This window comes from Phocoena sinus, chromosome 17, assembly GCF_008692025.1.
Source record: "Phocoena sinus isolate mPhoSin1 chromosome 17, mPhoSin1.pri, whole genome shotgun sequence".
Classification (NCBI taxonomy): domain Eukaryota; kingdom Metazoa; phylum Chordata; class Mammalia; order Artiodactyla; family Phocoenidae; genus Phocoena; species Phocoena sinus.
In genome coordinates, this window is record NC_045779.1 from 38,343,513 (window position 1) to 38,371,174 (window position 27,662).

Sequence of the window (27,662 nt, forward strand, 5' to 3'; positions counted from 1 at the left end):
GGCCAAGAAACACCATTTTTGCTTTTTATTAGTTGACTACTTCCTTACCGACAAACTTGATCCCCAAACTGCCAGTTCATGAATCCTAGATGTACAAGTGCCCAGGCATGGCACCACAGATCCAAAGAACTCAGATTTGATGATACACAATTGAGTCTTTATTCAACATCTCAAGACAATATTCAGTCTAAAAGAAATTTCCCTGAAAGGAAGCAAAAGCTGATTGCAGAAACCCCAATTGGAGATTAAATGAGTAACTCCTTTCTCCTTGCAGACTTCAGTCTTCTAAAGCTTGCTTTGTACATTAAAACTTCCTATTTAATGTCAAAAATTACTACAGAAACCCCTTGACATGATGGTAGCTGAACCATTAACCAGAGTACAAACAATGCTTGCTGGACATGGCTTTACAGTCTGAAGTCCCAGATTAGAAACCGGTGCTTTGAAGTGTCCAGTACTCCTCCGCATCCTGCCACAACCCACAGACCACTCTCACCCAAACCGCCCTGCAGCAACTATTATGTCCAACTGAATCTTCAGCATTAGCAATCCTAGTCTCTGATTCTTTCTCCTTTGAGCTGTAGTTTAAACTTACCAAATTTTTCAGTTGTCTCCCACATCTGTCTAATATTCCTAATCAGTTTAGATTTCCCAAAGATAGAAACAGGGCATTTTACCTTTTAATACTGAAAATTCCTTAGAAATTACTTAATGAAACTGCATGAATTACAGAATTATTAATAAACAATTATAGGATGATACAAGTATGTCTTTAATGTTTCAATATTTAAGAATATATACAAAAAATTAAACAACTCAGTTTTGATTATTATATCAAAACTATAATACATTTTGCAATAAAATATATTATTATAATTAAAATAATTCTATTTGTTTTCCAAAATTACATTTACTTACTAGATTAATTTTTTTTTTTTTTTTTTGTGGTATGCGGGCCTCTCACCGCTGTGGCTTCTCCCGTTGCGGAGCACAAGCTCCGGACGCGCAGGCTCAGCGGCCATGGCTCACGGGCCCAGGCCCTCCGCGACATGTGGGATCTTCCCGGACCGGGGCACAGAACCCGTGTCCCCTGCCTCGGCAGGCGGACTCCCAACCATCTGCGCCACCAGGGAAGCCCTAGATTAATTTTTTAAAGGGGGTTATATAGCAGTAGTTTGATTGGTTATATTCTGAAAAAAGAATGACACATTTTCTCTTATTCTTTCAAGAAAAGGATCTGTAAGATTTAAATGATCTCCAGAAAAATGTTTCCATTGCTTCAGCTGTGACATGGAGACAGGTTTCAGGGAGTCAGACTTCTGCTGATGTGTACCAAGCTGACAATTTCTAAAGACAGGGAATTTTTCCAATGAATCACCTGAAATAAGTAAAACAATGAGGAAATCCTTAGGCCAATCAATATCCTATTACATACAATACTTTTTAAATATATAATGAGTTTATATGATTTGTTACATTTGATCACCATGGTTTATGTTAAAATAAGCAAATTCAATTAATTCATTCCTTCTACAAATAGTTATAAATTGTTTACAATGTGCTGATTTGAGCAATGGGGGCCAAAATGGTGAACAAAAATAGACATGGTCTCTGTTTTCAAGGACTTTATGGTCTAGCAGGAGAAATACACATTAAACAAATTAATCATCCAAAGAGATGTATTACAGGTCCACAGTTTCTTACCTAAAAGCCTGTGGAGCCAGATATGTTTCCAAATTCAGAACATAACTGTAACAATGTGGGTTAACACTCCATAATCAAACTCATTAATATTCTGTAGCAAGGGCTTCCCTGGTGGCGTAGTGGTTAAGAATCCGCCTGCCAATGCAGGGGGCGTGGGTTCGAGCCCTGGTCCAGGAAGATCCCACATGCCGCAGAGCAACTAAGCCCATGTGCCACAACTACTGAGGCTGCACTATAGAGCCCGTGAGCCACAACTACTGAGCCCTCGTGCCACAACTACTGAAGCCCACGTGCCTAGAGCCCGTGCTCCGCAACAAGAGAAGCCACCGCAATGAGAAGCCCACGCACTGCAACAAAGAGTAGCCCCTGCTCGCCGCAACTAGAGAAAGCCCGCGTGCATCAACGAAGACCCAATGCAGCCAAAAATAAATAAAATTAAATCTTTAAAAAAGAGAACATCACACTGGATAAAATAGAAAATCCAGCCTCATATTATTTACATGAAAGATACCTAAAACATAAGGACACAGAAAGATTCAAGATAAAAGAACAGAAAAAGATATACCAGACAAATACTAACAATAAGAAAGTCAGTGTATTTGCTGTACACCTGAAACTAACACATCGTAAATCCACTATACTCCAATAAAAATTTTAAAAAGTCAGTGTAATACGTTAACTAAAGACAAAATGAAAGCAAAAGACATCAGAGATAATGCAATCACTACATAATAATAAAATAAATGAATAATAATGAAAAAATTTTTACAAAGAAGATACAAAATATATAAAGCAAAAATTGACAGAATAACAAGAAACTGACAAATCCACTGTCATACTGTAAGATTTTAACATATCTCTTTCAATAACAGATATGCCTAACACAGAATTAGGTCATTAATAGAAAAATGGGCAAATGATATGAGCAGGTGGTTCACATAAAGGAAATACAGCTCTTAACCATAGGAAAATACACCCAACTTCACTCATAATAAGGTTAAATTAAATTAAAACTAGACCAATATACCATGTCTTTTACTATCAGATTGGCAAAAATCCAAGCAATTGATAATCCTAAACTGGTAAAGCTGTGGGGAAATAGTATATTGTTGGTGGGGTATAAATGATACAACCCCCAGTGAGGGCACCTTAGCAAGACCTATCAGAATTACAAATGCACATATTCTCTGACACAGCAACACTGATAATTTACCTTATAGAGATATTTGAAGATATAGAAAAAGATGTACAAATAAAGATATATACTGACTGGAAGGAACCTAATTATACAACTGTAAGGTCAGATGAATAAATTATGGTCTATTCATCCAACGGAGGATTACATAGCTGAGAGAAAAAAAGAATGAGGAAACTCTTTAATGATACGGGAGATCTCAAGATACTATTCAATGAAACAGGTACAGAACTATACACATATTACACTACCCTTTATTGGGGGAAAAACTGGGCAAGAGTTCCTTGCATATGCATAAAAATATATCTAGAAGGATACACATAAAACTAATAATACTGGTTTTGCATAGGGTAGCAGGACTAGAAACTAGGCAGATGACGGCATTATGGGAGGAAGAGTTTTCACCATATACATTTTATATTTTTAAATAGTTGAGACAGGTAAATATATTATCAATTTTTCAGTTAAATTAGTAAATTTTTAAATCTGTAAAATAAGAAAAAACTAATTCGGTAACAGAAAATTTGACTAATATGGCGAACTCTAAACTAAGTAATTAAGAGAATACACATTCTTTTCATGTACAAAAATATTTACAAAGTAAACACACCAGGCCACACACCAAGTCTCTAGTTTCCAAAGAATCAATATCATGCAGACCATATTTGTGACTACAGTGCAGTAGCTAAAATTCAATAACAAAAACTAAAATACATCATAAAACATACTTTTAAACACCTCTGAGCCAAAGAATAAATTATAATGGAAAAAAACTATTTAGAACTGAATAATAAAAAGACTGCATATGAAAATTATGAGATTCAGCTTAGAGGAAAATTTACAGCCTTAAATTCCCATTTCAGAAAAGAGGACTGAGAGCCATTAAGCTAAGGATTCAGCTTTAGAAAATAAGAAAAAAAAAAATTTAGATAAATACAGGGGAAAAGAGAAATAATAAGAGAAGAAATTACTAAGATGGAAAAATCATACTATAGAGAAGATCAGTGTGGATTATATAAAATGTAAATTCTTCCATGTTAGTCTTATACAGTTTTACTTCTTAAACCCATCTCAACACAATTTATCAAGTGATTTCCAACTACTGGACATTGGTTGCTCAAGTGCTACTCCTGATCCAGTACCTATTTGAATGGTACTAATTCTGGAGGGTTGACGCTGTCAGCCTCATTTAAGCAGCACAAGCAGGGCATGAAGCACTGAGAAGTATGGCAGCTCACGCTTACTGCCCCGGAAAATATGACCTCACTAGGAATAAGTTCTACACAAAATAAACTTTTTAAAAATAAAAGTTCTACACAAAATCCTAGACAGTAGGATTATTCTGTCAAGTGTTATGTTTTTTTGTGAAACAGAAATAAGGATTAAAAACATTTCCCTAATTCTGAAGTCATTATTATCAGGATTTGAAAGATTTTACCAATAGGCCAAATTTTTCACAACTGATTCGTAAATAAGAAGCTGAATTGAGAGAACTAATAAGGTTCTAACTAAAATTTTCTCAAATACCCATGTGGCAGCTGCCCTGTGACCTGAGGAGAAAAGAAAACTAACATATGCAAGGGGTAATTATTTTAGTTATTCTGTATTTAAATATTTTCAACTACTAAAGGGAGACCAATTAACTTCATCATCGTAACAATTAAAATACAACTAACCTGTATGATTTTCTCCTGTACATTCACAGTCAAGCAGGTCATGAGTAACACAATGTGAACTTTCATGTAATGTGAACAAATTTTTAAGCTCTTCTACTGAAAACTGAATATGATCACATGTCTTGGTTAGGTCTACAACTGCCCCAGAAAGACCTTGCTTACTGATCTGCCTTTGATAGATCTTTTCTTCTATCGTACCTGAAGAGAAAACATTCATTAGATTTCCTTCAGATCTTTACATCTGTTATTTTTGTTGGGTAAAGCATGTTTCTTAGTATACTAGCTAACAAAATAACAGTATTCCTGATACTGAAGCACAGATTAACAACAAAAAGAATCTTTAATTATTCAAAGGGAATACATTTTTGTCACACTGAAGGGTTATTACCTGTGGTTAGGAGTCTGTAAATATGTACAGGATGTTTCTGACCATCTCTCCACACTCTAGACATTGCCTATAGAAAATTAACGAGAATTCTGAGAGTACAAGTAGAAACTAATGATAACCCTTGCCACATAAGCAACTTGCATTAATACAATTAAGATTAGGAATTCTAGATTTCACTTATAGCTTCAAAAAACAAAGCCCAGGCATACCTAAGCATTCTCCACTTCAAATTTTTTTCCTGGGATAAGGAAAGGGATGAATGAACACTCATTGTGGTACTATAAAATAATTACAGGGCGCCATGCAACAGTGAGAGGGTCTATCTGCGTCAAAAAATGGGACAGCGAGTTTGGGCAGTAAGAATGCAAAGAATCAAGTATAGCATAGCATGGAGGGCTTATTCTCAGTCTAAGAGGCTAATGACTCACCCCTAAGGAATCCCTAGGATACCTGCAATCAGCTCAGGCTCTACGTAGATCTCTGTGGTGTTAGGATTTATCACTGATACTGTACAGTAAAAGGTTGATGTTCAAACCTTGCACATTCCAAAGAAAAGTCGGGCCTTCAACCAGCTCCTGGAAGCCCTGGAGTATCCTGCCCTATAAGAGCATCTTAGTTTACTTGGGACCTTGGGCCACACTAAGTAGTTTATGCTAACAGTGTGATTTAGGTGGGGACTTGGGCCAGTTGACCTCTGCAGGGATTGAAGACTGAGCAACTAAGGTCAGTCACACAGGTATCCATGTCTACATGACTGACCTCCAACAAAAACTCTGGACACCAAGGCTCAAGTGAACTTCTCTGGTTGACACCATTCCATGTGTTGTCACTCATTAATGTTGGGAAAATTAAGTGTTGTTCCATACAAGTCTAGTGGAAAAGGACAACTGGAAGCTTGTGCCTGGTCTCTCCTGGACTCTACCCTATGCACCTTCTACCTGTGTTGATTTTAGTCTGTATTCTTTCACTGTAATAAAACTTAACTATGAATATAGCTGTTTTTCTTGATTCTGTGAGTCCTTCTAGTGAATCATTGAACCCGAGGGTTGTCTCCAGGTCTCCTAACACAGATACCATATGAGGTGCAAATCCATAGGTAGAAATCCCAAAATACATGAAAATGGACTGTATTCTGAAGAAAACCAAAGGCTGCTTCTGAAATATTTCCCTAAATAAGCTAATTTTATATCTTTACCATACCCTGCACAAACACTGATCATAGCACCTGTAACACTTTATTGTCTTCCCCTGATGGTCATGAGGATCCTGAAGGCCCAACTACACAGTATATTAGAGCCTGGAGACATAACAGGTTTGGGTGTGAATCCTGGCTCTGCCTCTAATAAGCTATGTGACTGAGAGCAAACTTCCATAACTTCATCTGTAAAACAGGGCTTAGAATATCCACACTTGTAGGATTATTGTGAAGATTAAACAGATGTAAAGCACTTAGCAGAGTGCCTGATACAAAATAAGGGTTCAATATGCAGCAGTTATTATACATCATCATCCTCCTCATATCCCCAGCAGGCCCTGTATCCCCCATAGGCATTCTATAATGTTTGTTTAATACATAAACAGTCGTACCTGGATATCAGTGGCTGGATTCCAATCAATGTCATAGAGAATTAAGTGAGATCCTCCAATAAGGTTAAGTCCCACACCACCAGCTTTTGAACTTAACAAAAAAATAAAATCAGAAGAGTATTTACTATTAAAGCCATCAACAATTTGTTGCCTTTGAGAGATCTGTGTTTGTCCATCAAGTCTTGTATAAGCATATCCATGACGCTTGCATACTTCTTGTAAAATATTCAAGGTTTGTGTATAGTTGGATACCAACACCACCCTGTCAATCAAAAAGAAAGAATCTTTATACACAATTTAAAAGCAATATTAGATTTTTTTAATTGAAGGAAAATACCACAATAATACTATCACTGATATTTATAGAACATCCAACAATGACCTTGTACAATTAAAACACAGATTCTCCTTCAAATTCAATTTTAAAATCAGTATCTAAGAGGGAATTCCCTGGCCATCCAGTGGTTAGGACTCTACACTCTCACTGCTGAGGGCACAGGTTCAATCCCTGGTTGGGGAGCTGGGATTCCCACAAGCCACGTGGCCAAAAAAAAAAGTCAATATCTAAGAGACTTCCAGCATCAAAATAGTGGAGTAAAGAACTTTCTGCTTTCTTTACCTCTCTTAAGTCACCCTAAGAACAGCAGGAGAATAAGAAACAGAAAGACAAACTCTATCTTTAATGAAACAGGAGACATTTATATATGAAAACAGAGAATAGTGGAATGGTGACCTGCTTAGGAGTACAGAGAAAGTGAAACTTAAGTGCCCAAAGAGAGAGATTCCAATAAGAAACAAGTACAAGTTCATTCACACCATATAATCTCGTAAAGCCAGCTCAGAAGAAAGGAGTTTAGACTGGAGCTATTACAAGAGCACTGGTAAGTAGAACTCAGGCCCTCATCCCATGTAACTAAGTTGGCTTTTCTTTCTCAACTGGAATGTTTATTCTCTGGAGAAAGTAAACCAAAGAAACTTAGACCAGGGAACTCTAGAAGGCAGGGATATAGTGACAAACCAAAATGAAGGTCTGCAAAATGGATGGTAAGATTCCAGTCCCCCTTTTCTGCCAACTCCCAGAACACCAGCAGCAAAGCATTCCTCTCACATTCCACACCCCAAGAATATTATTGGAAGATTCACCTCTGGAATGACTCATTTGAATGACCCCAGAGAAAAGGTCCACAGATAGGGAATCCCCAAGTAAAAAAGCCAGCTCGCTACCTGTTACCTAACGCAGGTCAGCAGTCCACAAGCCCTGCCCATGCACACAGAGCATTCAGTTAGTGTTTTACTGCCTTACTCTTAAATATAAATGGACACCAAGGGCCACCAGCTACTTGAAGCCAGCCTCCAACATGAAAAATAGAAACCAAAACAAATAAACAGAAAAAAAGAAACATGAATAAAACAGAGCAATGGAGGAAACAGAAGACAATTTTAAGGAAATAATTAATACCCTCATATAAGAGATGGCATTCACAAGAAGAGGTGGCAATAAAAAAGAACAATCAAGAATAAGAAAATTATCTTGGAAATTTAAAATGACAGCCCAAATAAAAATTTAATAGGAGATTTAGAAGAAAGAAAGAGAATCTTCCCGGAAAAAGATTAAAAAGGAAAAGTGATGACCAATAGGAGAGGAAAGAAAAAAGAATTATAGAATCAATCCATGAGGTTCAATATATGACTGACAGAAATTCCAAATAAAACAAAAGAAAATTGTTTTGTGAAAGAAGCTGCTTCCCAGACATGGGATCTTCAGATTAAAACGACTTACTATAGAGTTTTCAGTTCAATAAATGAAAACATGATCCATATTAAGGCACATCAAGATTATAACTCAGGACTTCCCTAGTGGTCCAGTGTTTAAGACTCTGTGCTTCCCCTGCAGGGGGCAAGGGTTCAATCCCTGGTCAGGGAAGTTCTGCGTGCCACCAAAAACTAAATAAAATAAAATAAAAGCCATGGGAAACTATCAAAAAGCATTATCATATTTAAAAAGAGATTATAACTCAATGTATAAAGAATGAAGAAAAATTGCTAGAGTTTTTCATGAAGAAAATATGGAAAAGACAAGAAATAGCCGTATAAGTACATGGTCTGGCAACATACAATGGGAGCTGGTGATTGACTCTGAGAAACAGGATGCAAAGGGGGAGAGATGGAACTATGAACTCCTGTCTTTTTTCATGATAAGCCCTTTTAACATTTTGATAAAATAAAAATTTTAAACAATAAAATATGCTAAAAAGTCAAACCAGAATTTATATAATAGCTAAAGTTTGATAAATTAAGCAAAAAATAAAAAACAGATCAAGAATATTACCTACAAGTTTTATAACTAGTGGGATAATTATTAGCACTAGAAATTTTTAAAATAAAGCAAATGTTTAACAGTTAGAATTATCTTAATTATCTATGCTAACAAGGTAAAGATCATGTATATTTGTATTCCTGTATCAGTTACCTTTGGCTACTTAACAAACCAAACCAAAACTCAGTGGCTTAAAACAGCAACCATTTATTTTATATTCAGCTCACAATTCCGTAGGTTGGCAATTTGGGCTGGGCTCAGCTAAGAGGTTCCTCTGCTGGTCGTGGCTGTGCTGACTCAAGCATCTGCAGTCAGCTGCCAAGTAGACCGGGAACTGGCTGACTGGTGAGGGGCCTCGGCTGGGAAGCCTCATCTGAGTTTCTCAGGTCTCTTACCCTCTAGCAGGCTAGCCCAGGCTTATTCACATGGTGACAAAAAGTTTCCAGGAAGCACAAAGGAGGACAAGCCCCACTGCACAAGATCTTTTCAAGCCTCTTCTTCTGCCATGTTTGCCAGCACCTCATGGACCAATTCAAATCATGTGGCTGATGGTAGATCAGCCAAGCTAGACCAGCAAAGTTAGATCAGAATGGTAGATCACCCAAAGTTACCCAGCAAAGGAACGTGGATATAGGGAGGGAGAACTTAAGACCATTTATGCAATCTGTCAAAATTCCTATACTAATAATTCAGTCATTTTTCCCTTCCTTTTCTATACTATTACGGGGATGAATAACATTATCTAAACATAGTTTTGCTGATACAACTTTACTGGACTGGAGGAAATCTGGCTTTAGAATATTTTCCCCCAACAAGTTCTTACAAGGCTAGATGTAGATTGATGGGATAGGTGACTATCTTGGTAAAGAGCCTTGGACAATCCCCTTCCAGAGGTCTAGAGCCCCGCCACACATACATACCACTTTCAAACAAGGCTATTATTTTTATGGTCACTATACTGTCCCTGAAAGCAGTTGAAATCTGTAGGCAAGGCTGCCATGTCAGGTACAGTGCAAGCTGCACCCAGCACAAGACTGTCCAACCAAGAGATGCAGGGGGGTAGAATTCGGCATGAACTCTACTCTCCAAGCCATGAAGCCTAGTGCGTGAATGCAACAACCAGGAGGGAAGAGGAACTTTTTAAATTTTGAAGTATTCTTTTTAAAAACTCCATAAAAGGGCCACCAGCCAGACAAGCCAGGAGTTCTCAGATATGCCTCCACCCAATTCTAATTCATCTCAATATGCACAAAAGCACTGCAGAAGAGTTCTGCCTATAGACCGAAAATAGAACTATCCGGTTCTAGTTAACAATAACACAGTAGATCAGGTGTAGACAGTAATACTATCCCTGAAGTCAAACACTGTGAGCAACTTCTAGCTACATATTTTAAAGGTTTAGAAGATGTTTGTGCATAGGCAGCTCAGATGTGGAAAACCTGGCCTCTATACCCAATTGGCCATTAAAAAAAAGGGGGGAGGGGGCTACAATTCAATAACGACAACAATAAAAAAAAACAACCCAATTTAAAATAATGGGCAGGGCTTCCCTGGTGGCGCAGTGGTTAAGAATCCGCCTGCCAATCCAGGAGACACTGGTTCAAGCTCTGGTCTGGGAAGATCCCACATGCTGCGGAGCAGCTAAGCCCGTACGCAACAACTACTGAGCCTGTGCTCTAGAGCCCGTGTGCCACAGCTACTGAAGCCCATGTGCCTAGAGCCCGTGCTCTGCAACAAGAGAAGCCATCGCAATGAGAAGCCCGTGCACTGCAACGAAGAGTAGCCCCCGCTCACCGCAACTAGAGAAAGCCCGTGCACAGCAACAAAAGACCCAACACAGCCTAAATAAATAAATAAATAATAAAATAAATAAATTTAAAAAAATAAATAAAATAAAATAAAATAATGGGCAAAGGACTTGAACAGACGTCTTTGAAAGAAAATATAAAATAGTCAACAAGTACATCAAAAGATGCCCAACATTACTAATTACTAGGGAAATGCAAATCAAAACCACAATGAGATATCACCTCACACCCGTTAGGATGGCTACTGTCAAAAACAAAACAGACCAGAAAATAGCGAAGCTGACGAGGTTGTTGAGAAGTTGGAACCTTTGTCCACTGTTAGTGAGAATGTAAAATGGTGTGGCCGCTACGAAAAAGATTATGGAGGTTCCTCAAAAAATTAAAGAGAGAATTATCATATGATCCAACAATCCTACTTCTGGACATATATTCAAAGGAACTGAAAACAGGGTCTCAAAAAGGTGTTGATACACCCATGTTCACAGCAACACTATTCATAATCGTCAAAAGGCAGAAGCAACCCAACTATCCAACGACAGATGAATGGGTAAACAAAATGTTATATATATGCAGTGGAACATTACTCAGCCTTAAAAAGGAAAGAAATTCTGACATGCTACAACATCGATGAACTTTGAGGACACTATGCTAAGTAGAATAAGCTAGTCATCAAAAGACAAAACATCATATGATTTCACTTATATAAGGTACCTACAGTAGTCAGATTCATGGAGACAGAAAGTAGAGAAAAAGCAGGAATGGGGAGTTGTTGTTTAATGGGTATAGCTCAGTTTTGCAAGATGAAAAGAGTACTGGAGATTGGTTGCACAACAGTGAGCGTATACCTAACACTAATGAACAATACACTTAGAAATAACTAAGATAGTAAATTCATGTTATGTGTATTTTACCACAATTTAAAAAGAAAGGTCCATCTCTTCAGATAATGTGAAGCACCAGAACAGTCTGTGCCACTGATGGAAGTGCTATTTCTTCTTTCATCGGACAAGGCAGGATTCAGTTTTCTTAGGATACACAAGCAGTCAAAATGACTCCAACCCAACCCCTACCCCCAAATTATATTTTTCTTCCTCGTTCCTTCCTTCCCACCACAAGAGGGGAACTTTCCTCTAGAACATCTTCAAGGATAAATTCTCAAACCTACAGGCACACTTGATCTCTTCTCATTTCCTCTAAAATTCTGTTCACTCATATTCCTTGTCCAACAATAACCACTTATCCCATGTTCAGAAAAAAGGGAAAAACAGAATCCAGTGAAGACAAGATGCAAATAAAAGTCTAACTAAAAGTTTATACTCTAAGTTCAAACTGGGTCACAATCTGCATATATATATACATACATTACACACTCTTGTATATATAAAATATTATCTAATAAAACATTTTAATCAAACTGTATTAAAGAGTTCATAGAAAGTTTCCTTATTTTAGTCACTTCATTATGAAAAATAAATCTAAAAATTTTCACAAGTCAAATGATACTATTAATGCTCCAAAGAGGTTAAGTAGATTCCTTGACAATTAAATATAATTATTATTTTGCAATTTTTTCTCTGCATTTTTGCCTTAATTCAAAAACAGTTTGAATACCTCCTACAAGAATAATTAAGACATAGTCCCTGCACTATAGGTGCTGACACAGAAGAGAACTAATGATTACAATATAACGTGAGAAGAGCTCCATTAGAGAGAGGTACAGGATGCTAAGGGAGTACAGAAGAGGGGCATCTAACTCACTATGAGGCCAGTGGCTTCTAAGAGGAGAAAGCATCCGAGCTGAGTCTTAAAGAAGAGAAAGTTGGTCAGAAGAATGAGAAGTGCAGGTACACCAGGCATAGGAACCTGAAACAGGTAAGAACAGAGGTGAGAAGTAGAGCAAATTGCCGGTTTTGCGAATAGTCTGGTATGATTGGACCACATGATAAGTGTGATGGAGTCAAGAGGTATGAGGCTGGAAAAGGAGGCACCACCCAGGTCATGAAGAGCCTTGCTCAATGTGCTATAGTTTAGAAATTTCTGGAAGGCAACTAGGAATCTTTGAATGATTTTTAAGTAAAGGAGTAACATGTTCACATTTGTATTTAATATAATTTAGGGCAATATTGATATGCAGTGGGATTGAAAGTAAGAGGGACATAATTTATAAGAGACCACCACAAGCCAATCAGTAATTACAAGAATCAAAACAAATATCTTGGTGCTGTACAGCAGTAATTAACACAACATTATAATTCAACTCTACGTCAATAAAAAATAAATTTAAAAAAATTAAAAAATTAAATTTTTTAAATAAAATTTAAAATAGTTACTAAAAAAAAAATCTTGGTACCTGAAAGGAAACGGATTCCTGAAATTAAGTAAAATCAATAGAATAGAATGTAGTGACTGATGACACCGGGAAAGTGAAGGAGAAAAGTAAGTCTAGAATGACGAGTATTTTTTGCTTGCATTATGGTACCATTCATCAAGCCAAGGAATAATGAAAAAGGATCAGTCTTGCAATGGCAAAATGATAAAGCTGGTTTAGTACACGAGAAGTTGAGGTCCAGACAGATTTAGATGTCCATTAAATAGAAAGAAGGATGTGGAAACTAGAAGAGAGGCTTGGACTAGAGATACAGATTTTGAATCAACACCATGTGGATGATAGCTGAAACTACGAGGAGTAGAGCTAAACCAGGAAGGGTGTTTATAGAGTGAGAAGGAGGCTGAAGACAAAGCCCTCAGGAGTATCAACTTTTCAGGACAGAAAAAGAACAAAGGATTCTGAAAGTGATAAAGAAACGAGTTAGGTGTTATAATATCAAAAGACGTCTCTAGGGTTTTTAAGATATATGTATTTACATTTAGTTTTTCTTAAATAAAAGCTTACAGACACATTGTTAATGATAAGTTTACAAAAGACTGGGAGCTAACCATGCCCCCAAAGAAGAAAACAACTTATTTTTAATGTTTTCTTTTCAAAAAGAGGCAGTGAGGGGAGGGAATAAGGACAGAGTCTAAGCTGAAATTCCATAAGCACTTACAAGTGGTTTATTAAATTGACTTACTTTTCATCAGGACAAAGTTCGTGGATAACAGCTAAGAGCTTTGAAAGCACCTGTAGTTTTCCTGACTCTTCTTCAGTAAACATGAGTGGGTTGTAATCAGCGGGAAACACATTTATCAAGCCTTCATATAGATTCCTTTCTTCATTCTCATCCCAAGTTGAGCTGCATTCTTTTTCCTGTTCAAAAGGATGACTGTCAACACTGGTTCATGTTTTTTTAATCAGAAGGGAAAAAATGCTAAAATTATGGGGAAAAAACTGAAGATTAATAGCTACCTGAAAAGCCCAATCTTATTGCTATGTTAATCTTCATAGGTCACAATTTGGTCATTTTTGATTACAGAGCAGTTCTAATGCTGTCTCCAAATGCCTGTTCCCTGAACCCCACAAGCGCAGTATCATTGCCGATGTGTGATTGATGGGGAAGTGGGTAGCAGAGAAATAAACAGGAGGAAAATAGAGGGCAAACAGTTCTAGGAAATCTATCCTCTCCAAAACCCTGAGACTTCTCATCATTGCTACCTTTTTCTCTCTCCTTCCCTCCTTCCCTCCCTGCTATTACTTTTCTCTCCCAGTTTGCAGGCTCACACAGCACCTCCCAGGTGATACTCAAGATCAAGCGCAACAGTCCACTCAATCTTATCAATTTCTTCTACAAGAAGGAACAACTCTGCCAAGAAGTTAACAGAGAAATCTATTGTTATTTATAATGTTTTGTTTATTTTACCAATAGTTTTTATATAATTTTATTCCAAAGAGATTATCACCACCTCTGAAATTCCCCCTGAAACTGCCTAGCTGACATGTGAACACATACTGGAGATTACATTTGTTAATGACTGCATCACTTTTTTAGATAAAATTTCTGGGATTGGCAGTTCTCGTCACTCTCTCCCACATTTACCAGATTTATCATTGTTCTTGAAACTTTGTTCAACCTACTACCCCTGCCTGGAATGCGCCATCTTTTTTTTGCCCAATTATCCCAATCCTATAAATACTTGAGGGCCCAATGCAAATTCCACCTGATTACTCACATGCCCCCTTTTGGGGGGCATTGACTTTTAACCTTTGTGGTTACACAGTACATTTCAACTTCGAATTTATTTAATTATTCAATTAACTATATACTTTTTTTAACAATTCCCTAATCTTTTAATGTGTGTTGTAATCCTTTAACAATACTAGAAACATCTTAAGGGCAGTGAATCAAGTAGTATAAAATGCTGGGCACAAAGTACTAATTTTAATCTGGCTTATTCCCAAAACATAGCAATATTTGGGTAAAGTCACTTGATTAAAAATACTTGGAACCCTAAGATATTTACATAACTGGGATACACATGAGAGGAGAGATGGTTGCTGGCTGCTTGGGTTAGGTTTCCTAAAATGCCTACACCTTGGCGAGGTTATCAAAGGACCACAGACCCAGGGTCTAATCCACAGCTTTTCATGTTCAGAAACTTGCATATGCTTAAGCTCTAGGGAAATGAGCCATACTAACAAAATTAAGAGACTGAATAAATCAGAATATAAATTTATTGACCTATAAATGAGACCTGCCTGTTTAAACCAACTGGTCTATGCATTCTGTCCTATGAAAGGTGCATGGGGAAGCAAATCATTAGCAGAAAGTTGTCTGGTGAATATTAAATCAAAATACAAGGGAGATGAATGATCTTAATGCACAAGTTCTTAGCCAGGAACACATAATCAGAATCACTTGGGAGAGCTTTTTTAAAATCTTCATGACTGGGTCCTACTCTCAGAGAATCTGAAGCGGCTCATATGTGCCTAGGCTGGACAAATGTAGTCTTAAAAGCTTCCCTGAAGACTGTAATGTATAATCCTAATTAAGAATCAACTAACAGACAATATCTTTATGCTGAGACAGCCTGATGCATGGAGGTGCATCACAGAGATTTACCCGTTAGATTCCTCACATCAACTAGACAGGGCAATCTCTTCTCTGACTCTCTGCAACCCAATACTCTTCAGTTATGAGTTGTAATATTCAGTTACAGTTGTAATAAAAATTCATCAAATTGCCACAATAACATTATCAGGAAGTTATTATTGTCTCTGAGTTTCAGTTAAGACAAACTGAGGCTCACAGACACAACCTGGCCATGGTTAAACTTGTCTTTAATTAAACAAGTAGTAGAGTAGGGACTGATACCTAGTTCCAACACCAAAACAGAAAACTCTCACTATACCCCAAACTGCCTTATGTTCATTAATATCCAAATGGTCAGGTCAACTATGTAGCCATTAAAATCATACTTGTAGAAGGCATCTAATTTGGGGAAATGTCCACAATTTATTTAGTAATAATAATAATAATAGATTTTTAAATAATAAGCATAGCATCATTAGAATTAAGTTCCTCTAGAAAAGACTACTTATGGGTATCTTTGAGTCCGTTTCCTCACCCAAAAATGGGGATGGTAACAATAGTACTTACTCCATAGAATTTTGTGAAGAATAAAAAAAATAATAGTAGAAAAGTACTTAGTGTTTGGTACATGGCGTTTAATGAGTATTAACTAAGATTATTAATACCAAATGTGGTTTTCTGTGGCTGGAGAGCTTTATCTCTTTATGACAAATTATTCAAAGTGGTATTACCAGGTCACAAGATACATTAAATTTTAAGGTTTTTGATACATATTGCCAAACTGTCTCCCAGTTGTACCAATTTACATTATAACCAGTAGATGATCTTTATTTTCTTCTTTGCGATTTTTTTGAATTTTATAGATTTCATACAACAATCATGTATCACTTTTGTGAGGAAAAAATAAATTATTTCTTAATGGTAACTTTTGTATTTGTTAGCTCCAAACAAACTGACTGGCTATATTAATATAAAATAGGAAGGGAAACCAGGACCGAGCATTAGATGAGGCACCAAAGGGCAGGGGCCACAAACTCTAGAAGGCAGAGCCTCAAGCCCATTTCATCCCTCGTTCAGCTCTATGAATATGGTCATGCTCTGAAGAACAAGTAGAAGGCTGGATAAACTCTAAAGAAGAATCACACTGGAGAGGCTGCACAGCTTTTGGAAAACCCACAAATGCAACCCCAGGGATTAGTCCAATCTGCCCTCTTAGGTTCACATGACATAGAACCCTCAGCTCATATCCCTGAGGTAGGCTCATACACTACTTACTTTTACTGAGCTGAACAAAAGGCAGGGGTGATTGCACAGTTTTTTAAGAGCTCCAATACATATTAGATGAGAACTATTTTCCAACAATCCTTGAAGACAGAATCTGACAGCCTGAGAATTCAACAGTTTTCGATAAAGTTCAATCTGTAGGGCTCCTGGTCGGCAAAAGACTACATTCTCTATCTTAGGTGGGAGATATTTATTTATGACTTCTTGGGTTCTTCTAAGGACAAAGAGCCCAGTGAGGCAAGTAAGTTCAGCTGCTCTTCTCTCTCCTAACTCCTTTTCTTCCTATGGAAAAACAGCAGACTTAGAAGTGTTTTAGACAAAAAAAAAAAAAAAAAAAAAAAACCACTGGGCTGGCCAAAAAGTTCCTTCAGTTTTTAAGTAAAAATAAAAGACACATTTTTCATTCTCACCAAGATCTTTATTGAACAACATATTCACTGTTTTGTTCCACTACCTTCTGTCATTTTTCAGGCAACTTCATAATTCCATCTTCCCAAAACTTTCTGTCTTTTTGAGCAAAGAACTGTTCCAGGTGCCTTTTACAGTCTTCTAGGGAAGTGAAATTTTTTTCCACTAAGAGAATTTTGTAAAGACCGAAATAAATGGAAATACTAAGGTGCAATGTCTGGTGAATACGGCAGATGAATCAGAACTTCCCAGCCAAGCTGTAACAGTTTTTGTCTGGTTATCAAAAAACATATGTTCTTGCATTATCCTGATGGAAGATTATGCGTTTCCTGTTGACTAATTCCGTATGCTTTTCATCAAGTGCTGCTTTCGGTTGGTCTAATTGGTAGCAGTACTGTTGGAATTAATCGTTTGGTTTTCTGGAAGGAGCTCATAATAGAGGACTCCCAATCCCACCGTATACACACATCACCTTCTTTGGATGAAGACCGGCCTTTGGTGTGGTTGGTGGTGGTTCATTTCACTTGCCCCACGATCTCTGCCATTCCACATAATTGTACAGTATCCACTTTTCATCGCCCGAGACGATTTGTTTTAAAACTGGAACGTTTTCATTACATTTAAGTAGATAATTGCATGTGGAAATACAGTCAAGAAGGTTTTTTTTGTTTGTTTGTTTGTTTTGCTTAACTTATGTGGAACCCAAACATCAAAGTGATTAACAAAACCAAGCTGGTGTAAATGATTTTCAGTGCTTAATATGGATATTGTGAGTATGTTGGCTATCTTCCATGTGGTTTAATGTTGATTAATTTTTCTCAATTAATGTCTTGATTTGATCGCTATCAACTTCAACTGGTCTACCCGACCATGGAGCATCATCCAGCAAGAAAACTCCAGCACGAAACTTCGCAAACCACTTTTGACACATTCAATCAGTCACAGCACCTTCTCCATATACTGCACAAATCTTTTTTTGCATTTCCATTCTGTTTCTACCTTTCTTGAAATAAGAAAGCATAATATTCCAAAAATGTTGCTTTTTTTCTTTCATCTTCAATATTAAAATGGCTACACAAAAAATCACCAATTCTGATAAGTCTTTTTTTTAATGCATGCTGATGTGACAGCTGTCACAATACAATCTAACAAAATTGTTTCGAATGAAGTTAAAGACAACTAAGCGCTACTAGAGCCAAATCTTACAGAAAAAAATCAAACGAACCTTTTAGCCAACCCAGAACATGCAGTTAAATGAACATTAAACATTTTATAATGATCAACCATTTACTAATTGCTTCCCTTCAGATTTTTTTTAAATAAAAGAAATGAAATACAGTTTAGAATAGAAAAATCAACAATCATCTCTTTAAATGTTCAGCATAATCATTTAATCAAGTGAAGCCACAGTCTCCGAATCCTTGATTGTTTGGCTATTGCCACCATTGAGAACCACTGGAAGTCAATAATCCACAAACCAAATTGTCTGAAAGTAAGCTTTTATGAGAAGACTGTAACAGTACATGGTCTTAAAATCATTATCAAAGCCCTAATAGAGCAAATTCTTGGAAGAAAATATTTTGACAAGTAATTGATCCTAAAACTAAGCTTACAAGAAATTATTGGCACAAGGTACTGCTGACTCTTTCAAAATCATTACACATTGTTCGTAAAATAATAGTACATTTTTAAAGTCAAAATACAGTATGAATGAAATTTATGTTTACGTTCTCTACGTAGGGGACTTCCCTGGTAGTGCAGTGGTTAAGAATCTGCCTTTCAATGCAGGGGACACGGGTTCAATCCCTGGTCCGGTAAGATCCCACATGCCACGGAGCAACTAAGCCTGTGCGCCACAACTACTGAGACTGCGCACCTAGAGCCCATGCTCTACAACAAGAGAAGCCACTGCAATGAAAAGCCCGCACACCACAACAAAGAGTAGCCCCCCACTTGCCGCAACTAGAGAAAGCCCAGCGCAGCAGTGAAGACCCAACGCAGCCAAAAAATATAAATAAATAAAAAAATAAATTCTCTACATAGAATCTTTTAAGTGTATAGAACGTCACAGGGAAGCTTAAAATAAATCCCATATGTACATATTTGTTTCTATATAAATCACAGAAAATTTCCCTTATATTTTAAAACTATTCTCAATTTTTATTACAAAATAATTGGTTCACTGGAGAAAGGTCAGAAAATATAGTTATGCAAAAATAAGAAAATTAAAGCCAACTTTCATCAACCAGAAACAGCCAATGCTGCCAAGACTTTTTATGTATATCTTCAAAACCATTTTGTTTGCATAAATATGTAAATATATTAGATATTTTATTTTTATTTGTAACAAAAACAGTATCTCAAACCACAAAGCTTCATGGGAACAACCAACCAGTTTGGCTTATCACCATATTCCCCAGTGTCTGGCACTTAGCATTTGGCCCACTTTAGGTATTTAATATGTAAGTGTTGGGTAAATAAATGAATGTGATTTTATTTTTAAATAATGTATCATAAACATTTCCTATTCTATTAAATATCTGCTTAAATCATTATTTTTCCTTTAATTTAATTTTATTTATTTATTTATTTTTGGCTGTGTTGGGTTTTCATTGCTGCACGCGGGCTTCCTCTAGTCGCGGCGAGCGCGGGCTACTCTTCATTGTGGCGTGCAAGGTGCGCAGGCTTCTCACTGCAGTGGCTTCCCTTGTTGCAGAGCAGGGCTCTAAGCGCATGGGCTTCAGTAGTCGTGGCACATGGGCATCAGTAGTTGTGGCTCACGGGCTCTAGGGCGCAGGCTCAGTAGTTGTGGTGCACGGGCTTAGTTGCTCCGCGGCATGTGGGATCTTCCTGGACCAGGACTCAAACCCATGTCCCCTGCATTGGCAGGTGGATTCTTAACCACTGTGCCACCAGGGAAGCCCAATCATTATTTTTTATATAGTTCCTAGTTCATGGAAAATGCTCAGTAAATATTTATACCCAATTTTAAGGCTTTTGATATATATTGCCAAACTATCCTCCAGTCATATCAATTTATATTCCAATCAGTAGAGAACAGTACTCCTATGTACACTTGCTATTACAATGTAAATCTAACCAACTAAAACATCAGTAGAAAAGTACGAAAGTTACTTCATGGTTATTTGGTTTACCTTTTTCAATACCAGTAAAGATGAACGTTTTTATGTGTTTTACTGTCATTTATAATTCTCTGTGAAGTGCCTATTTATGAATCTTTTTCAAGTGATAGGGTCATTTTCTTAAGTAAGATATGCAAAAGGAGTTGAACGATTGTGGGTAAAATTTTAAAAATCACTCTATTAATTTACTTTTTCCTAAATTAAAATAATACCCAAGTTATGAATGATTTTCCCAAACTGCTCATTTTTAACCTACTTATTGAGTAAATTATACCTCAGAAGCAGAAGGTTGTCTCGATTTAATAATGGGTTCTTCATATATTTTTCTATAAGACGGCAAAGAGCCTAATATTCCTGGATTTACAAAATCAATTAATGCAAAAAATTCTTGGAGATCATTCTGAACTGGAGTACCTAAAGAGATAAAAGTGATGAGAGGTCAAGTTTGTGTTTTACAGTATCACGTCTTTATAGAAATTTGTACTCTCTTCCCTAAGAACACTAAATACAAGCAAAGTCTCCAACTAAGAAAGACCAGCTAAATCAAGTTTTTAAAAATTAATAATCATATAAAACTTTAACTCTGGTTTTAACTGTGAACTGAAGTCTATTGAGTACAGCATTTTGGCTGAGTATAGGCTCTAGAGTCTGACTGCTTGGGTTCAAATCCTACCTGCATCACTTATTCTCTGAGTTACCCTGAAAAGTTACTTACCCCAATTTTATTTGCTGTAAAATTAGGATAATAATAGCAGTTCCTAGAGTTGTAAGGATCAAATGAGTTAATTCATATACTATTGTGCCTGCAGCACAATAAACGTTCCATAACTGTTAGTTGTTATTATTATAATTGTGTGACTCTGGACAAAGTTACTTAAGCTCTTTTAAGTTAAACTCGGGATTTTTTTCCTTATAAAAGTGGGAAGATAATAATTTCCCAGTGTTATTACAATGAAAAGTAAAGACAATGGATGTGAAGTGCCTGACATTTAGTAGACACAGTGAATGGTACCTATTATTAATACCTTACAAAGTTATCAGATAAAATTGGGATCTTCATTGATCCTAAAGACTGACACAGACTGTAATTGATTGATATACCCTGCACATACTACATACGCAATAATATTTGGCTAACTAATTTTCAAAGAGACACTAGCATGTTTCAATAATTATAATAATATCAAGTGAACATATATATCAGCATAGTAAAACAGCATAATTTCAGATGAGTTTCAAATAACAGACTACAAAAAGCTGTCCAAAGATATAAATAATAGAAGTAAATAAAAATGCACTTATTTCAATAACAGACAACACAAATTTTTACAATGTTAAGGAGTTTCATGATCACCTCCTTTGAAAGTCAATGCATAGACTCGAGGTTGGACCAATGCTTACTAATTTTTTTTTTTTTTTTTACTAATTTTTTTTAATACACCTAGTTAGTTCTAAATTTTTTAGACACATCACAGAATTAGAGAAAATATATTTATGTTGGTATGCATTTTGTTAAACCTTTAAAAGAATATCCAATGATATTGACAATCATATTGACAATGATTAATAAAAATAGGGGGAATGGGAAAAGCAAGAAGGAAAGAAGGGAACAAAAGGTACAAGGATCACTGTGATTGGCTTCCAGACAGCCAGCCAAATGATGAATCCAAGCTAATCATGCTAGTTCTACCCCTTTGCCAATGACTTATGTAAGAAAGCGTTTGTCTTAGACTGGTTTCTCAGAAGCAGAGCCTGAGATAAGGATTAGGCTACACATGATTTATGGAGAAAGTATTCTCAGGAGAAAGGGAATAATGGAATCAGAAAATGCAGGGGAAGAAACTAACAATTTAGCTTGAGCAAAATTACAGGGAGCCTTAGAGCATAAACTACATTATAAAGGTGCTCCTGAAATTATCCTGAGGCAAAGGAGCTGGCATTTTACTTGCTCCTCTATACGAGTCAATCACTGACCAAGCTGCAGGGGAGAGAAGGACCTCTCACTCAACCAATGATAATTCTCCAGAAAAGGCAGGAGACATGGGTTGTTTAATCAACAGTTCCAGCAGCTATGGGGTGGGTCCAACAGCCCAGAAAAGGGGAGCTCGTGGGGCACCGACAGTTTCCACCAACAGCATGTGACCGACCCATCCTGTCCAATGAGATATAAAAGGAAGTCAGGGAGGAGCCTGGGATAGTCTCCTCACTCTTAAAGATGGAGATAAAGGCAGAGCCAGCCCCTGTTCTCCTTTAAATATCATCACATCTAGATGTGATGTCTGCAACTGCTCTGGCCACTTGTTACAAGCATGAATATGAAGTCAACACCAAACATGGCACAGCAGAGAACAAAAAGAATCAGAATCCTTGACAACACTGTTAAGCTGATGTAACCCCACCCCTGGAACATGCCCTAGCTCTAGACCTGCAGTTATGTGGGAGAATAAGCACATTTGATCCACATATCTGTTACTTACACCTGAAATCACGCCAATTGATACACAAGGGAAAGAGGCAAAAGCAAAACTGGAAAAAAGAAAGGCAGACAATAAGAAGGGGATCAGGAAAAGGATTTAGGGCAGAAAATAATAAGGAAAAACAGTAAAGAAGAAAAAGAAAAGAAAAGAAGGGCCTACAAGATAGCCAAAACACTAATATAGTATCATTCTGAGTTGTCACAAATGTTGTCTAGAAGTAGTTTAGTCCCCAGTTCGCTGCTTTCAGTATTCTTTTCTAATTCTAGACTATGCAGAACCTGTAGAAGACGCTAAATAATATAACATTAATAAAAGTCGAGCAGCAAAGTCCTGTGACAAGAAAAAAGGAAACACTAAAAATTTTCAAGTAAAGTTTGTATGTTTACTAAAACTATTTTCAGGGCTATGGAAGTGAAACTTCTAGGGAAACTGAGAGAACTCTTTCTCTTTCCCTACCTCTATCCCAGCAATAAAAGCTTTTTCTTTGTTTTATTGTTTACTTTTTAAGGAGACATAAATCTACCACCCAACCAAAGTACTGGAACATTGCTAATAACCTACAGCTATATCCGCATCTATTATCTCCATAAAAAGCTCTAAGAGCTCTTTATACATATTCATACATGTATCTTTCCTTCAGGTCCTATAATTCCACTTCTAGGAATCTATATAGAAAAGTATGTGCTTGTAGATATCCATTACCACATTTCAAAATTATGCACTATCATAGGAAAATGTTTACATTAAGTGTATTTTGCTGTGCATGTGTGTCTATGAATAAAGACGGATTTTGTATGTATATATAAAAAATATGTACGTACGTTCTCTGTGTGCATGTGTGCATGTGTGTGTGTGAATAATGAAACATGACAAAATGTTAATGGCTCATTAAGAAATTGAGATTGAAGGATGATTTCCATTCTCTACTTTCTAAGCATGCTATAATATAGCAATATGTGTATGTATCTCTGTGTGTCTGTGTCTGTGTGTGATATATATTTTTAACTCTCACTTTTTAATAAGAATTTTTTCAAATCTCAGATTTTTCTTTTTTATAATATAAAGAAAGGATATCTAACATCTAATGAAGGATATCTAACATAATAAGAGATTGTGGATTGAACTGTGTCCCCTCAAAATTCATATGTTGAAGCCCTAATTCCCAATGTGACTATATTTGGAAACAGGGCCTTTTAGGAGGTAATTAGGGTTAAAGAAGCTCATAAGGGTGGAGCCCTAATCCAATATGACTTGTATCCTTTCAAGAAGAGAGAAAGACATAGGGATGCACACACTCAGAGAACAGGCCATGAGAGGACCCAGCGAGCAGATGGTCATCTGCAAAGCGAGGAGAGAGGCCTCAGGAGAAACCAAACCTGCTGACATCTTGACACTGGACTTCCAGCTTCCAAAACTGTGAGAAAATACATTTCTGTCATTGAAGAAATATACCACCCAGTCTTTGGTATTTTGTTATGGCAGCCCTAGAAGTCTAATACACCTCTATTAAATTTTAATTTAATTTAATTTTAATATTAAAATTTCCAGTAAATATTAACTAAATATTCTTCACAGCACTGGGCTAGATAGCAGCAGGAAACAAAATCAAAATTACTTTCATTTGATTCTTAAATAGCTTCTGAGCACCTATTATATATGAGCACTGTACATACTCATATATAAATGTTACTTCCTAATAAGACACAAAACACATTGGGAGTAAGATATGCTGCCACTATAAAAAAAGAAGAATTTATTCAGGCAATTCTAAGGAGATAAAAACCAACTCTAAGTATTTCTAAATGTAAGAGGTTAGTTAGTGCTAGTTTTCACCTACATTCACAGCTCAGGAGCAACAGAGACAAGGACAGGAAAACAGAAACAAGATAAAGAAGACAAAGTACGAATAAAGGGGGCAATGCTAATTCCTCAAAGGAAACAATCTCACTGGTCATCATCAGGACAGTCCTTCTGAATGAAGTCCCAGAATCAATTTCTACTGAAAATATTAAATTTAATCTGTAACGCTAGTTGAACTGGTATTTGCTTATAACTGAGAATATTAGTAAAACTGTCCGTTTTTGCTAAAGGACATTATCTGTTTTTCAAATAGAGGAGAATCTATTATTTTTTTATTATTCTATTATTATTACCTAAAAGTAATCTTAGTTTCTCACTCTCCCTTTTTATTTTTCTTTCCCCTTCAAATGCCAATCTTTTTAACTCCATAGCTGTTAACTCCATAAGCAATATTGACCCCACATTGAGCAGTAAAAAGAAACAGTCTCTGCTTTTTTCTTCCAACACAGTGTAACTAAATTCAGCTAAATCTTTTTTCCATTGCTTTTCTGACCCCAAGGATCTCAAAATCAAAAGCTAGTCAAGAAGTATAAGGAATCCACTTAGTTTCTCAAATAGCCAAAGATACAGAAATTACCTAGATTAAGTTTTCCATTTCCCCAACTCATTTTTTTCTTTAAAAACAGCCTCTACTAAATGTTCAAAGTCCGTTTTTCTATTCTCTGGTTTCCATATCACCAGTATTACTGACAAACATTTGTTGAACATCTACTAAATTTGGGGGGGCAGATATAACTGTAAGATTTGATCCCTGTCCTTTTTATCTTTATTATCTTTAAGTGACTAAATGTGAAGAATGTAAAGGTCATTTAACAGTTCCCAAAATCATTTCTAAAAAGCACATATAGTTTTAAAAATCACATTTGGTAATGGTTAATACAATCCTTCTTCACAAACTGGAAGTCAAATGATCATAAATTACTTAAAGACGGGTACCCTCCACACCCCAACTCAATGAGAGCACAACAGGGGGAGTTTTCTCTGTTGCTCCAGGGCATACTTCTACCCTAAAGATGTGGAATGGAGGAATAAGCTGTTGGTCACACCCTTTCTCCCTCCTCATTTAAACTTCAGAGGAGAGCTCTGACATGCATATAGGACACATGAAGGACACCATGAGATATGATGTAGTAAGGATAATCATGCCCTGCCCATCCCTTCCAAAAGGATTAAAGATGATAGGGAAATAGAGCCTTAAGAAGAAAACGGAAGGGTCGCAAACCTTAGTAATGAATACAACTCTCTTCTTTCCTCTGCTACCACATAAGACCAAAGTGAGGTGTGGGAGAAAAGCTACACTGAGTTATTCAGGCCTAATTCTAGTCTAGGCCTTAAGCTAAAAAGGATTGGGTAGAAACAGATTCTTGTATTTACACACAGTCTATCTCATCCTTCCAGACAGTCTGGGCCAGAAGCTTTGGCCAGCAAAAAACCCTATGCATACAGCACAAACATATGAAAATAGAGGATATTTATATTAAACACTTACCATGTATAGGGTAGTTTTCCAAGACCTTTACATGGATTAACTCATTTGACCCTCACAACAACTCTGTGAAGTAGATGGTCTTACTATCCCTGTTTCACACATAAGGAAATTGAGGTACAGAGAAGTATAACTTGCCCAAAGTTGCACAGCTGTAAATATCAGACTTGGAAAGCAAGCACAAGCAGTCTAGTTCCATCTCCTACCTTCCTTACCATGATACCATTGTGTTTATTCCTCAAAGAATCCAAAATCTGGATTGCAGAACATTACATAGGATTTAAATAATTCAGAATCCTACCAAGACTCAACTAACATAGGTTTATTAGTATGAATTCCACTCAATACCATCAATTCTTTGGATGCCAAACATCATATTACAAGTTTTGCATATTCACTAGGCAAAAATACCATCATATCTCCCCCAAAGTAAATACGGACCAGTTAGAATTATCCTTTTCTCACAGGCGAGGCTAATGAGGGCTGTAGCTGTCTTAATGGTACTGTTCTTCAAACGATGCCCTTCATCACAAATTAGAAGATCAAATTTTATATTCTTAATTTGATCCAGGGAACGAAGTAACATTTCATAACTGATGATAAGAACAGAATAAAATGGACATTTGGTGAATTCTTCTACTTTGTGGTCCTAAGAAAAAAAGATAATATTTAACAAATCATGGGCAAAAACTGTGTGAAATCAAATTTAAGCAGCGTATTCCTGACAACCATTAACTAGGTATTAGAATATGTTAACTCATGACCAAATTGTAGGGCAAGATTCCATTTATCTCCAAAGGGTCAGAGCTACTTACACTTGAAAAACTGCTACGTAGACAGTGAAAACTGCAGTATTGATTTGAAAATCTAGAGATTTAGTAAAGGACCGGGGCTAAACTTTTAAAAGTCTCTTACCTGATCAACAGTAAATATCTTGATCCTTTCAATTCCTAGCCATTTTTGAAATTCTTTCCTCCAATTATTCACCAAGCTTCCAGGTGAGACAATAAGTGTCTTCTTTATTACTGGCTTGCCACCGTAGGGTCCCTGACACTGTAGAGTCCAGATGAGCGAAATACATTGCAATGTTTTCCCTAAACCCATTTCATCAGCAAGAATAGCTCCACATCTGCCATTCACCCTGTTAGAAACAATTATACTTCCTTCAATTACAAAAGGAAAATATTTTATGTCCCTAACATCATCACCTATTAGTCAAGAACCAGAAGCTGATATTTTGTACGTAGGATGATCCTAGCCCCCACTAAACACTTTTTCTAGCTCTTCAATCAGCTGATTTATGACATATCTCTCTTTTGCATCTTTGCTAATTATATTCATTACATATTTGTGAACTAAATT

The 27,662-nt window shown here is 36.6% G+C and overlaps 1 protein-coding gene across 2 annotated transcripts in view; it reads right to left on the reverse strand.

Moving 5' to 3' along the window:
• Positions 1-1,109: 1,109 nt before the first annotated feature.
• RAD54B (RAD54 homolog B) overlaps positions 1,110-27,662 on the reverse strand; it is a 96,317-nt gene continuing 69,764 nt past the window's right edge. Inside the window, exons 7-15 of one of the 2 annotated variants that reach the window (XM_032610501.1) lie at positions 27,216-27,441; positions 26,742-26,949; positions 20,752-20,891; positions 16,918-17,208; positions 13,747-13,922; positions 6,551-6,812; positions 4,964-5,030; positions 4,576-4,773; positions 1,110-1,378 (exon numbers count right to left, since the gene is read on the reverse strand). In XM_032610501.1, coding sequence (XP_032466392.1) covers positions 1,161-1,378; positions 4,576-4,773; positions 4,964-5,030; positions 6,551-6,812; positions 13,747-13,922; positions 16,918-17,208; positions 20,752-20,891; positions 26,742-26,949; positions 27,216-27,441 — 1,786 coding nt within the window. In that variant the 3' untranslated portion in view covers positions 1,110-1,160. The remainder of the gene's footprint in view (positions 1,379-4,575; positions 4,774-4,963; positions 5,031-6,550; positions 6,813-13,746; positions 13,923-16,917; positions 17,209-20,751; positions 20,892-26,741; positions 26,950-27,215; positions 27,442-27,662) is intronic. The other variant, XM_032610503.1, reaches the window with a different exon arrangement.